This window comes from Pseudomyrmex gracilis, unplaced genomic scaffold (genome assembly GCF_002006095.1).
Source record: "Pseudomyrmex gracilis isolate BER0280 unplaced genomic scaffold, ASM200609v1 scaffold_653, whole genome shotgun sequence".
In the NCBI taxonomy this organism is placed as follows: domain Eukaryota; kingdom Metazoa; phylum Arthropoda; class Insecta; order Hymenoptera; family Formicidae; genus Pseudomyrmex; species Pseudomyrmex gracilis.
Genome location: NW_018021237.1, coordinates 23,693 through 39,071, shown reverse-complemented (window position 1 = coordinate 39,071; position 15,379 = coordinate 23,693). Strand labels below are relative to the sequence as shown.

General features: G+C 36.2%; 1 protein-coding gene across 2 annotated transcripts; it reads left to right on the top strand.

Moving 5' to 3' along the window:
* The first annotated feature begins 3,502 nt into the window (after positions 1-3,502).
* LOC109861235 (WD repeat, SAM and U-box domain-containing protein 1-like) lies at positions 3,503-13,623 on the top strand. 2 transcript variants are annotated; one of them, XM_020440789.1, is made up of 18 exons: positions 3,503-3,822; positions 6,536-6,679; positions 6,823-6,994; positions 7,297-7,442; positions 7,619-7,845; positions 7,943-8,181; positions 8,269-8,359; positions 8,444-8,553; positions 9,708-9,850; positions 10,046-10,238; positions 10,322-10,467; positions 10,705-10,916; positions 11,079-11,353; positions 11,431-11,521; positions 12,661-12,755; positions 12,853-13,014; positions 13,083-13,227; positions 13,347-13,623. In XM_020440789.1, the coding sequence occupies exons 2-18, from the start codon at positions 6,573-6,575 to the stop codon at positions 13,505-13,507; spliced, it is 2,715 nt and encodes a 904-aa protein (XP_020296378.1). In that variant the 5' UTR covers positions 3,503-3,822; positions 6,536-6,572; the 3' UTR covers positions 13,508-13,623. The 2 variants fall into 2 exon arrangements, with proteins under 2 accessions (XP_020296378.1, XP_020296377.1); XM_020440788.1 differs by having other exon boundaries at positions 10,693-10,916.
* The last annotated feature ends 1,756 nt before the right edge of the window (positions 13,624-15,379 follow it).

The window sequence follows — 15,379 nt, the reverse complement described above, 5'->3', positions numbered from 1 at the left end:
TCCTTCGCTTAAGTGAACTAAAGTATGATTTTTTAAGTGAGTTAAGCTCCTGAATTTCGCGGTACATATCTTGAAAAAAATAAATAATATCTTACTCTCACTATCTTCACTAAACTTGGTAACGTTCTCTTTTTATATTTTGCTACTGTCGAGTAATATAATGTATTTACTAATAGTCTAAAATATTGTTTTTTTTTTACAACATAAATGTTTCTTCATCTCTTACCTTACATATAAATTCTTCTTCTTTATACTTATGCATGTACAGTTTATGCATTTGTAAATAACTTATGCTGGTAAATGATTCGTTACATTCATCACATATTAAAATACGTGTTTCATCATGTTGTAAAACATCTTGTGTACTTGTCGAGGGTAGTGAATTCATCTTGAACAGATACTTTATTTTGTTAATGTTTGTATGTAACAGATATAATAAGATGCTTTTTTACTTTTTACCTTACATATAAAATCTTCTTCTTTATAATTATGCATAAGCTGTTTGTGCATTTGTAAATGACTTATGCTGTAACATGATTCGTTACATTCATCACATAGAAAAGTATATGTTTCATCATGTTGTAAAACATCTTGTGTACTTGTCGAGGGTAGTGAATTCATCTTCAACAGATACTTTATTTTGTTAATATTTGTATGTAACAGATATAATAAGGTGCTTCTTTACTTCTTACCTTACATATAAAATCTTCTTTATACATATGCATATGCTGTTTGTGCATTTGTAAATGACTTATGCTGTTAAATGATTCGTTACATTCATCACATAATAAAATACATGTTTCGTCATGTTGTAAAGCATCTTGTGTACTTGTCGAGGAGAGTGAATTTATCTTAAACAGATAATTTATTTTGTTAATGTTTGTATGTAACATGTGTAATACGGTACTATTATGAATTAATAACTTAGGAGTAATGAGATAAACTTTTTTTTTACTTTTTCTTTTACAACGTTCTTTACGTTCAAACTATTTACTGTACACTGATTTATTTTATCTTGTTTCGATAGAAGTGTGATCTTGTTAAACTTGCAGCAGATATTTGATATATTTTTTAAGACTTGTAAAAGTTTTGCTTCCAACTTACAAATACTTGTGTTATCAATTCAGGTGTAGTTATATTGTCGCTTTGCATTATGGAAATTATATGTTAAAAGTAATAAAGTAGCAAGTAGTATAGATATTCGAATTTTGAAGATAAAATAGTAGAAAAGAAGTGATCTGTTTGTAAAGAAAGTACAATAACGTTTTAGTATTTTAGATAAAGATAATTAGTATTAAGACAAATCATTTTTTTAAGTATAAGTAATCATAAAACTTACGTAAATTCAAAGAAGAAGTGAGCTAGATATATCTATTTGGCAGCAAATTTGTACAAAAACAAGTCACTAGTTTCACAGTAAAATTGTGTAAAATACTGTGAAAAATGATCGTTTAATAGATAAGTAACGGTCGACGGTTATCCAAGGAGATACAAAGAAAGACTGTAGAGGTAGCAATACTGCTATTGTATGAAGCGCAACAATAAACACATATTGGCTTTTAAGGACGTATGTGTGTATGTTTTGAGATTGTTTTGTATATTTTTATATTATTCATAGTACATTATATCGGTAGAAGAATATGTTGGTATGCATGTATAACTTTTGAGTCGTAATTATTATGTTTCTTCGCAGAAAGTGTGCGTAGAAGGCATTTTTATGTAAAGGAGAAATCTTATGTAAAAACCTAGCATTTACACCTGGTAACGTAACGACATTTACGTTTGATACATTTCATATGTTATATGTTTTCATCTGTTTCATATGTTTGAAATTTTCATATGTTATATCCAGTGTTGCGCTTAGATAATTTGAAATAATCTAGATACAGATTAGATAAAACATATACGTATGTATATGTACGTATGTGTATGTGTATGTATCTCAGATAAGATAAAGATAATCCGATTTGATCATATCTAGATAAAAGATGATTTAGTTGAGATTTTTATCTAGATAATTTTAAGTTATTAAAGAAGTTAGGAAATTAAATACTACATTTCAAGAAAATCTATAGAAAATAAGCGTATATTTTGATATACATTATATTTAATATAATATACATTTGAGTATCATAAGCATATTATAAGTATATAATAAGTAAGGTACATTTATTCTATATATAAGGTTAATATGTAAATATATTATAAGGTTTTTGTTTTTAAAAACGATAGTTTTCCAAATGTGCTATCGGATAAACGATTTCTTTGAGGTACAATTATTTGTTATCTTGTACTGAAAAGTCACATTCAGAGTGCGTACTGATTATCTTAGATAATTTACAAAAGATACTACTTTTCTTATATCTGAGATACAGATAAAGATGTCATATATTTTAATTATTTAGATAAAGACAAAATAAAATAATTATGACATCTAGATGAACATCTAGATAATTTTATCTAGATAACGGAAAACACTGGTTATATCAAGTAAGAATTGTAAACGTAATACATTTTAGCATTTTATAATGTTTCTATGTAATTTTATTTTCATATGTGTGTTTGTGTGCGTATGTGTAATTATAAATACAAAATGATAATTATATTTTCAGTAAGTTTTTCTCTTTTTTGACTTCTTAAAAAATGTGTGTGTTAATATTGATATTAGTTTATCGATAGTTTCGATTTTCCGAAATCATTGGTGCTTCTTTTTCGCGCCGCTTACTTTGTATATTTGATATATATCGTATTATGTCGATTCGATAAGGCAAGATGTAAAATATTGCGCGTAAAATATACTTGCAATAGCGCCGGATAGTCGCGCGACACGTAGTAGAACTACGTGCAAATTGTCGCGCATTTCTTGCGATTGATCGATGTACGGTACGCGTGCGCCGCAAAGAATCTTACATTTGTAATAATACACATAAGTAATATTTCTCGCTAATAAAGGTAATCAACGACTTCACGCTGAAATCGTATCGCGGCTGTTTGTTCTTCCGCGAGACGCAAAAAAACAAAATAGTCGATTTGCAACGCAGAGGTGAACTAAGTGTCTGGTATTTATCGCGTGACAGTAACGCGTTTAAGAGACAGTATATACAGAATGGCATAGCTACGTATGCATAAGATGACAATTTCTCAACCAATAAACATCTACTATTTTATTTAAGTTATAATTTCTCTGATGTTTTTAATTAGAGTTTATTTGTCTGTACATATATATATATATATATATATATATATATTTCAACTAAAGAAAAGCGATGTATAAATGTCAGTAAATTGTTATATTAAAACATTAAATAGATTAGTATTCTTCTTTTATCTCTTTCTCTCTTTTTGTTGCTTTCTCGACTAAATATAATAACATACGAGCTCCATCAAATATATATATATATATATATATATATATATATATATATATGTATAGGCATACAATTTAAAAATATCTTGCTTGGCAGCTGTGCAAAAGACAGTCAACATCCACATCTCGCGGCGAACGCATCGCGTCTATCGTTTGAATTTGTATCCCGCACGTATACATCACGCATGTGTAATATCGATCTGAGCGGCGGATGGACATGCGTTTAGAGCATTTAACTTCGTTGCGACAGGTGCCCTCTGTGGGATGTTCCGTTCGAGATGGATCGTCGGCGTGAGGACTATGTTGGTCGTGATAAATAATGTGACATTACTACGCGACTCGTAGCCACGACTCGTAATCACGAACGCAAAATCATGTGCCGCGCGCACGTTCGCTGATAGAACAACGAAACCGCGAGAGCAGTCTAGTGTCTGGAACATGTGCCTTTACTACAAGTGAGTACAAAAACGGTAGAGAAATAATAATTATCTCGAAGCACGAAATATACAAACCTTTGCGAAATGTGTAACACACACGTACAGAGATGTGTTAAAAAAAAAAAAAAAACAAATCATAATTTATCGGTAATTTAGCGAAGATATGTGCGGCGTTAATTTGCACTTGCTTTGATTGCATCTTGATTTGACTTGTGTCAGACAACCGTTTACAAAGTTCATTGGCTTGATATATATGTATATATATATACATATATATATATATATATTTAGCAGCCGATTAAATAATACGACGGCATCCCACGCGAAGATGTAATGGATGGCTTGTTAGTGGCCGATTAAATAATATAACACAACATCCCACGCTAAAATGTAATGGATGACTTGTTATGTTAGGTGGCTATTTTCAAGCTAGGAAATGTTTTTTTGTAATGTATGGAAATATGTTGATATTTTTTATTGAAAACATTTTTTCGCACCTTCCGGCGTGCGAGGTTCTTTAAATGAAAAAAATTGATTATGTGTACGTACAATATAGATGTATATAACACAACGCTAATTATAGAAATATTGATTGATATTAAGAACTTGAAGCAACACCTCTGATTAAATTTTCTCATTTTTATCTCTTTTTTGTTATTCGTATTTTTTTTTATATATATATATAAAATTTGTAACGATGTAAAGTTTGTGGTTTATAACACTTTGTGCGTGTGGAATCAGAATATCCGAATCAATACTAATCTTTTATGCATCATATAATTTGTACTGTTGTTGTACACACGCACACACACGCACACATTTACACATGTGGCGCACAAATATTTAATCGGTTTTTCTGAAAATAAATGTAATGCAAAATTTATTCTTCTCGATTACAATATTATTAACGCACAAACTGAACAAAACGGCATTAACCCTTTTTTTTGTTATCTGTATATATGCGAGCAATTTATTTTATTCATTGCACATCCCGACGTTTTATCACAAAAGCATCGTTTTTGTTGTTGTATTGGTGCTACTAATGGAACCGCTTCTATCTGATTGTTAATTATATTCGCGCGAAGCGCAAATGTATCTCCTTATCGAGATGAAAAACTTGTTTCTTCTTAGTCGCGATAGCAATCGCATAATAATGTTTGCGTTCATTCGTAGATAGTAGAAACGGATAAATACGCGAATCGATAACTCTTTTATACACGTCGGGGCTTTTACATACACGTCAGCGTTCGGAATTCTCGCCGATGCCTACACATCGCCCGACACATTTCTGTTCCCCCAACGTGTAGTGAGGAAAAAAAAAATTATCACACTTAAAACTCCATTACAACGCCTTTGTCGACGATTAATCGCGATTCCAGAGTGCCGCTCGGCTCAAAATAATATCGAAACGCGAAAGTGTGCACGAAAGTAAAGTGATAATTGATGCGCGAAAATATTATTAATGGACACACACACACGCGCGCGCGCGCGCGCGATTCCTTTAATTTCGCGGCAGCGCTTCGAACGATAAAAAAAAAAAAAACAAACGATTTGTTTGCGATCAGATCGGGCAGCTGATGAGTGACGATGACCGATTCGCAAAACAAATAAAACGAACCCTAAGCGACTCGTTTTTTGCCCCGTTGATTGTAAGAAAAAAGAATAATTAATGCGCCTCGGTCTGTGAGATCGATCGTGCGGATAGAACACGCTCGTCAAAACCCGCGACGGTCAATGCCAAGGCCTGTGTGTCTTGAACTTTTAGAAACTTCATGTTAGTTCGCGACCTTAAGGATACGTTTCCCCACCTGTGGAAAAGTTAGTTCGATTCGGCATGTATTATTGAGAAACGCGTGCACACACACGTGAACGTTTTAAAAAAAATCGAAGGTTGCACGGGCGCGCAACCTTCTGTCTCGTTATCTTCTTCTTCGATAAATATAACGTCTCGTGACCGCGAAAAATAGAATGCAATCTTTCGCGGGGGGGGAGGGAGGAAAAGAGAATACAATATCAATCTTCATAATATCTACGACAAATCATGACAATTTGATGGCATTAAAACCTGACGGGTAATAATGCATTTGTCGATGACGCGCTCCGACGGTTCGGTATATCCGTCAGAGAATCTCGTGCGTATGTAAAACACATTTCGTTCTGCGCGCGACCCGCGACGGGCATAGGTGAAAGAGAACGTCGTTGTATAGACGCGGCGAGAAACTTTCATTCGACAACGTGTTACAACAGTTTAAATACGTAATAGAGACGTCTCTACTTATACACGGTCGTCTACGACAGGCGCTACTTGTGACAGTTACACGACCGACCGCCACCTCAAACGAGAGAGATATTCCAATTTTACTTAAGTGCTTGAAGTATTGTACTTGCAATTCGAAAAAAAAAAAATGTTGATTTTAATAATCACCGTTCACGTCGATTAAATTTATGTAAACATATAAAGACACACGCGTGGGATTTATCCAATTGCTGTAATTGTGCGGTAACGGACCCTTGAATGTTAATCGATAGTTCTATATAAACGTAAGTAGAGAGTCAAGTCATCGTTTCAAATAGCTACGTTAAAAGAGCGAAATACGACCTCGAGCTATATTTCGACGATAAGTCCACCACGTAATAGTCGTTTCTCTCTCGGATAAAAGTCGACGACGTCGGCGAGCAATTTTTTTTTTATTAATAATACAAATCTTTTGTCTTTACCATGTCTTTACAGCTAAGAACCCCCGTTAATCTCTGAAGAAAAAAACAAAATGACTGCCATAGGCGAGGTGCAAGCCTTGCAGACTCTCACGGTGTACAAGAGCGACGTGAACAGCGTCGACTTCGCCGGTGATTGCGTACTGGTGACGGGATCCGGGTAAAATATTTATTTATTGGTTATCAATATTGCGCGAGATTCCACAATACGAAACAAGCTCTCTCTCTCTCTCTCTCTCTCTGTTTCTCTCTGTGTATTTAAGCGATCGCGTCTCTCCCTCTTTTAACGCTTGTGTTCCGCAGAGACAAACGCGTCCGGGTCTGGGAATGGCAGCCCGGCAGCGGCTACGTGGAGGCTTACTTCTCGCCGCTGACAGGCCACAAGTACGGCGTGACCTCCGTCAGGGTCAGCCCGCAGTCCACCATGCTGGCCACCTCCAGCATAGACGGCACCACGTTGCTTTGGAACCTGCGTGTAGGTGTTTACTGAAACACAAAATTGAAAGATAATTAAGGAGGCAAAACCCCCGCCGCGATTGTTAGTTTCCATACAACAATCGAATGAATTTTTTATTGACGTGTGTGTTAGGTAAACAAAGTTAAACAGCGCTATAGTCTTGTAATTGCCTTGTTATAACAGAAAGGTAAGTACGCGGTAAAGAAAGTATAGACTATGTCATTAGTCGTTTCAGAGTAAACAGCCTGTATATATAAAGAGTATTGTCATCAATTATATTTTCAATTTTTATTTGTGAAAGTTGATTTTTTCTATCCAAGACGGGAACGAAGATACACACGATGGTGCAAGTGGGCGGCGAAGCGGTGAGAGTCTGCAGATTCTCGCCGGATTCGACGTTGCTCGCGACCGCTGGCGACAACGGTCAAGTCTGTATTTGGGATCTGGTTCATCGCACTTTGATCAGGCAAGATATTTTTGAAAAATCACAGTCATCTTCCGATTCGAAGCAAAAATTGATACAAGCTCGGAGAATTTTGAATGAAACCTATCTATTAAGTTAATATTTTCAATCGTTTTCATTTTTTTTTTAATTGCATTTTGATTGAATCGTTATATAAGAGCCGCGCATTACCTCCGCAGGTGCTTTCAAAAGCACGAGGGCGCTGTGCAAAGTTTATCCTTTTCGCCGGACTCCAGTTGGTTGGTCACCTCGTGCACACTGGGTGTTCTGAAGTTGTTCTCCACTGCCGATCTGATTGACACCTGTACGTCCGCCAATCAGAATGTCACGGAACTCGCCTCGATCGACGACGCTCACGACATGGGTGTGGTTTGCTGCGACTTTTCGAATTTCCAAGAAGTAACATGTAAGCGTAACATCAAACGCACCAAAACGTTTATCTGAACGTTATTGTAAACGTGAATACATAATTATCGTAAATAACAATTTTTATACAATACAAGGTAACGAGCCGTACACCAAGCTTTATCAATTGGTATCGTGCGGCAACGATCACAATGTGAAACTGTGGGAAGTGACGGTGAGTCAGAATAAGTGCGAGGCCGAACCGTCTACTGCCACTTTACAGCTTTGCAAAGTGATGGAAAAGCACAGCAGTGCCTTAACTTGCGTCCGTTTCAGCAGCAACGGATTATACATTGCCAGTTGTGGCCTCGACAAAACGGCAGTAATTTGGGAAACGGTGAGAGAATTGGCCTCGAAGAAAAATTCAAACCAGCGATCAGTTTCGATGAAATCCTTCTATAATTTCCATCCAATCTATTTTCAGAGCTCAGGAAAGGTCGTGACGATAATCTCCGGTCATAACAGATACGTCGCTTGCTGCGCTTTTTCGCGCGACGGAAGCTTATTGGCAACAGGTGCGATATATTTTGTTACGTCGCGACCAAATTAAATAAAAAACAATACGCGCCGCACGAAGAAGCTGATCGATGTAATTGCAGGTTCTAACGACAAATCGGTGATAGTGTGGGATTTGGCGGGAAATCTGACTGTCGACTCGGAACTCTCGAGAAACGTCGGGACGAAGTGGTTTGTGAACGATCCTGAAAGAGTAAGTAACGTGAATTGTGATGATACGCTCTGTAAAAACAAGTAACAATATTCCGCGGAATTTAATACACCGAAAAAATTATATTCTCGTAAGTAGAAGATTTTATACTTAAAAAATCTTCTTAAAGATTTTAGATATGATATTCTTCTGAAATTAAGAATATATTCTTTGTTTAAGAATATAGTCTTTTTCGATAGTGAGATATATATGTTTTTCTACAGAGGCTTTTTATATTCTAATCAGTATATATTCTTATCAATATTACTATTTAGAGNATTTTNCTCTTAAAATAAGAAACTCTTCTTGNCGCCTATTTTAGTATAAAATATACTTAAAGTAAGTGGGATATCTCCTCAAAACAAGAATACAATTTTTTCGGTGTACGTGTATATATATATATACCAAAAAAATTATATTTTTGTAAGTAGAAGATTTTATACTTAAAAAATCTTAAAGATTTTAGATGATATTCTTCTGAAATTAAGAATATATTCTTTAAGAATATAGTCTTTTTCGATAGTGAGATATATATGTTTTTCTATAGAGGCTTTTTATATTCTAATCAATATATATTCTTATCAATATTACTATTTAGAGAATTTTCCTCTTAAAATAAGAAACTCTTCTTGGCGCCTATTTTAGTATAAAATATACTTAAAGTAAGTGGGATATCTCCTCAAAACAAGAATACAATTTTTTCGGTGTAACTTTATAAAAAGTAATTTATCACTTTTAAGCATCGCGTTTGAGAGTTTGTAAAACTAATAAAATTGCTACTTGTTTATACCTGTGTCAACTTGTACTTGATTCAAAAATTACTTACACCGAAAAAATCATATTCTTGTAAGTAGATTTTATACTTAAAAAATCTTCTTAAACATTTTAGATGATATTCTTCTGAAATTAAGAATATATTCTTTATTTTTAAGAATATATTCTTAATTAAAGAATATAGTCTTTTTCGATAGTGAGATATATATGTTTTTCTATAGAGGCTTTTTATATTCTAATCAGTATATATTCTTATCAATATTACTATTTGGAGGATTTTCCTCTTAAAATAAGAAACTCTTCTTGACGCCTATTTTAGTATAAAATATACTTAAAGTAAGTGGGATATCCTCAAAACAAGAATACAATTTTTTCGGTGATAGGTTTCCATGCACGAACACAATGTGATGAGAAACGTCGAGACTTACGCGAACGAAGTGCGATTGATTCAAAGACTGGAGGATCACAACGGAGCGGTGAACAGCGTCGCCTTCCATGGAAATACTCTTCTAGCCTCGGCATCGGGGTAAATAAAAAAAAAAAAAAAACTATATACAGAGTGTCCGAAAAAAATTTTGACACAAAGACAGATTTTTGCCACTTTTCTGTTCAAATTGACCCGATCCTCACATTTCGACTGTGTTCGAAATTGTTCAAACACCTTGTACATCGACGCGAAACGTAACTGTGAATTGAACGTAACGAGATTTTTCGCTTTTAGCGATAAATTGGTGCGCATTTGGAGTGTGCAAACGGATGAGGAAGACGGGGAAGAGGTGATTAAGATACAGGAAAAGCCGTTCAGTCCGCTTGACGCTCACACTTACAGCGTCAACTACGTAGAATTTAGTCCGTGCGGCTCGATGCTCGCTTCCTGTTCCCTCGACGGAACGACTTTGGTCTGGAATACGGAGGTAAAATTATTGTATCGGGGAATAGCACAGGAGTTTGTAAAAGTAATTTTAACTATATATATGTTCGTATCTTTTCTTCGCAGATCGGAGGCCAAGCGAAGTCCTCCTTCGTGAATTCGGGAACGGGCATCCGCGTGTGTCGCTGGTCACCGGACGGCATGAAAATCGCCACCGCCGGCGACGACGAGAAGACAACGTTATGGGACGTCGAGACGATGGAGCAATTGCAGTATGTGTTTTACAGCAGGAATTAGAACACAAATCGAATGTCGGGGAAATTTAATTATTTCACACATTCACGGAAACGAGTAGTAAAAATTCTAGTGTTGAACTTAATTTTCCGCGCGAAAATTAAAAAAAAATTCCGCGTCTGAGTAAAAAAAAAAAAGAGACACAATTTCGCATATCTAATAAGCTAGCTGTTTGCTTGTAGATAGTTAACGATAATCGTTAGGCAACGTTACAGCGTTTTCGAGGGTCATTCCGACGCGATATCGGCCATCGCGTTCACCCACGATTCTCGATACCTGGTGACCGCGTGCAACGAGGGAACTTGGCGTCTCTTCGACACTCTGGACGAGAAGAACGGCAGCGAGGCGTTGTTGATTTGCGACGCGAGTCACGATCTGGGCGTGCAGGGATGCGATTTCAGCCCTACCGCTAGTTCCGTAATGCGCAGTACGTAATAATGTGCACAGAAAAAAGAAATTTTATTTATTTATTTTACGCGCGCTTGCTTGCGGAGTTATTCTCGGTAAAAGAAAAGCTAGTGTGGTTGCACACGCGCGTAAACAAATAATCGCATACAAGCGATAATAAATATCGTTTCGCTTTTTGCAGCGAGAGACGCGGATATGAATGTCGACGAGCAGATGTATCTACTGGCCACGTGCGGCAACGACTCGTTGGTTAAGCTGTGGCACGTGATTATTACTTCGAACGAACCACCGCCCGATTCGGACAGCATTGGTTCGAGCGATACCGGAACACGTTACAAGGAAAAGAAGTCACTGACCGGGCACGGCGGAAACGTCATGTGCGTTCGTTTCTCGCCCGTTCACGGAGAAGTTTTGGGTAGCGTCGCGACAGACAGAACAGCTCGCATATGGAGCGTGGTGAGCACGCAAGAAGATGATCGCGCTTGATATTTTCTCGAAGGAAGTTTTTTTGTCCAATTGCAATTTTTTTTCAGTTTTCCGGGACCTGCCTGTACGTGTTGGAGGATCACGACAGTCTCGTCACGTCTTGCGCGTTTTCCGAGGACACATCTCTCTTTGCTACAGGTGTGTGTGTGTGTGAATAACTTTTTTTTTTAAGTTTAACCCTCAACGGACGGCGTGTTTTTCGGCACCTTAATTCGCCGGACATGGGTCGTTTTCGTCTTGGGCTTTTTAAAAATATTAAATATTTCTAAAAAATCTGAAACAACGTGTATATACTCTTTAAACTGTCTATTTTAAGACACCGTCATTAAATTTAGTGAAAAAAAAAGTTTTAATTCATAATTTTTAGCAAATATGACATCAAAGAAAATTACTTTCTTCAAAAAGTAATTTTGCTTCAGACGAAAACGACCCATGTCCGTCCGTTGAGGGTTAACGAACATTTATTTGAAGTGTCGTAATTCTTTCTCTTTGTATAAAAAGTTTATAAACAATTAAGACTTAAGGCTCGTTGAAATTGTCAACAAGAAATATATAAGGCTTTACGAGCCATTCGCAGAATGTTTGTGTGGAAACTGTGCGTGTACATATATATACAGAGAGAAATCTGAGAGCGGCCATCCTATTGTAATTTTTTACGACGGTTTCAGCCGCTGGTTTTAGCCGTATTTCCACAAAAGTGGAACTCAAAGGCCGTTCTACATTAAACGCAAGTGCAAATCTCGTGGAATTGACCAATTGCAGAGTCAAATCAGCCAATCGACCAACGTGATTGATCAGTTCTACGAGATCTGCGACTTGCGTTTAATGTAGAACGGCCTTTGAGTTCCACTTTTGTGGAAATACGGCTAAAACCAGCGGCTGAAACCGTCGTAAAAAATTACAATAGGATGGCCGCTCTCAGGTTTCTCTCTGATATATATATATATATATATACATGTAACGAATTCTACTTGTAAATTTTTGAGTGTTTTTTTGGATAGAAATCTCAATTCTTAAAATCATATGTGAGATTTCATATGTGAGATGCAAATCCAGCATCCTGTATGAATTTAAGAATTGAGATTTCAATTCAAAAAAACACTCACTTGTAAAAATTTACAAGTAGAATTCGTTACATGTATATATATATATATATATATATGTACACGCACAGTTTCCGCACAAACATCCTGCGAATGGCTCGTAAGGCTTTATATATTTCTTGTTAAAAAGTTTATATTCTGTATAAAAATTTATATAATAATTTTTTTCTTAAGGAGCGTTGGATAAGACCGTCTTAGTTTGGAAGGTGCCTCAGCAACTCGTGTCGCAAAGTAATTTGATAGACAGCCTGAGAAACAAGAAGAAGAGAGTCAGTAACGTTTTTAAAACGAACAAATATTGCGGAATGACGTATCAATACGTATATTGAATTATCTTTGTTGAATGATATTTTTTCGTCGCTTTAGGTTGCAGATTGGAAGGTTCACGACACCCTGAAGTGGTTGAACGACATCGGACTGTCGAGATTGTTGAGAAAAGTGCTTCCTCTGGGATTAACTGGACGACACTTGTTGTCCGTGTCGGAGAACGAGTTGATATCTCGATTGGAGATTGAAGAAGACGAAGAGGTATTCGAGATACCTTTTATCTGGGTCGTAAACTAAGCTTGTTGTGTTAAAAATATCATTTTTTACAGGCGATGCAGACCCTGAAAAAGCAATTGTACTGGCTGAAGCGCGAAGATTGCAACACTATGGAAAATATAGACGAGTCCGAAATCCCGCACGAATTTTTGTGTCCCATAACACACGAGATAATGAAAGAACCCGTACAGTGTTCTGGTAAGAAAAAAAACAATTACGATAGAGATCTATTTGTCAAAGAGACGCGTCGCGAGATGTTCGCGACAATGACAACGGTTTTATGTTAACAAAAAAATAATCTAATTAATTATCTTCAGACGGATTTACTTACGAAAGAGCGGCTATAAACGAGTGGTTCCTGTGCGGAAAGTACACCAGTCCGATGACGAACGAGCCGTTGCACGACACCTCTTTCACCCCGAACTTCGCTCTCAGAAACGCTATTCTCACTCTGCTCCACGGAGAAGGGCCGCAATAGTAACCGGCCGTTGTGTCACTGGACAAAAAAAAAAAAAAAATGAAATATTTCACGCACGTGCGTCACTAATTTGCGACACAAGCAATTTTATTCTCTTTGAGATAAAAAAAAAAAAATTAAGACGCTTAAACCGACTCGGCGGTTTTCATCAACGTGTACTTCGTTTCACGAGAATCAACTCGAAAAATTTTGAACGTCGATCGCGGACCAATTAGGCGTGCGTTATGAAAAGGTATATACGTGTGTGTAACACATCTATGTAGTAGATTGATTTTACAATTAAACCGCCGAAAAGACTTTTGCCGTCGAAAAGGACTGAAACTGAGTCCCTAAAAACCAGTTCGTAGATTTTGTCGACTTTTGTTAGCTTGGCTAATGCGATAGCTTGGCTAATGCGACACACACACACACACACAACTAACTGACGAGAAGAGTCGAACGATTTCGATATGACGAAGCAATGAATTTCGCACGCGAAATGTGTCACTCGACGCAGCGCGCGTACTCGCAATCTGATCCAGATACCTGATGCAAAGAAACAAGTACAAGTTAACGAAAAATTAATGGACAATCTTTTGAAATTACAGATAGCAAAGACGCTGATCTAAAAAAATCGTATCAAATACATTTCAGAGTAGTAAGTCGAACGTAATACGTGTAATTATTATAGATTACATATGTATAGACACAAACATATCGAGTGGACACACATGAGAACTTTGTATATTCGATTCTAAGAGTAATAACATAATTGCTTGATTCCAACGCGCAATTGAATCAAGCGCACGTTTTTCGCGCGACGGTGACGTTGCGCTCCTTCGTCGCTCTCACTCTGTTTTTTACTTTTTTTTTTGCATCTTCTTTGTTAAAACACTTTTTTATAACACGCGTTTCTTTGATCGGAAGATTGTGTGATTCCGTGTGTCACACGGCGCGTGGAGTTTTTACACGAGATTCTCGAACAAATTGATAACAAAGCAAAGTAGATCTAATCTCGAAATATTTGTAACGTAAGAATCTATTCACGACAGGGTCGCATAAACTTTGCATCGGGGAGAAGAAATTCAGAATTATTATTTCATCGTCGAGCGAAAAACGCGATTTCTCTCCCGAATTTCGTTCGCAATGTTGTTTTATCGTTTGAAATGATTCCGAGAATGATTTCTATCGCGATGCAAAGTTGCAATATCGAGACTTTAAAGAGGTCTGAGAAAAAAAAACATCAATTTATTACATTATTATGGGGATAGTAAGTAACATGACCTTTGTGCAAATACGTTTTAGAGTGAATATGCTGCTCATACAGTAGCATAGAGCTATCTGTGCCTAACGTTAATTAACAACCACCGGAGTTGTCGTGATTTTTGACGGTTAATGAGAAAAAAAAAAAAACTCGATTTTTCATCGACTGGTTTTTAATCGTGTCTGTTGTACATTCGTTTTCTCTCTAATGTATTTTTTGAGATTCATTGAAGATACGTTAAGATATATATATATATATACATACGTTAAGATGTAAAATAATGTTTACGTTAATGTTATTCTCTCTTTAAGAAAAATATATCTAAAAAAATACAAAAGTTAATTAATTTTTGACGTTCTTTTGTCATTTCAGCAGCTAATAATCTAAGAGAAAAAATGTTTGTTCTTTAACTCTCTCGCTACCTACATACGTCGCTCGACGCTCACGTTTTTCCAGACAACACTAGAATGCGCGCACCGAAAAAATAGTATTCTTGTTTTGAGGATATCCCACTTACTTTAAGTATATTTTATACTAAAATAGGCGCCAAGAAGAGTTTCTTATTTTAAGAGGAAAATCCTCTAAATAGTAATATTGATAAGAATATATACTGATTAGAATATAAAAAG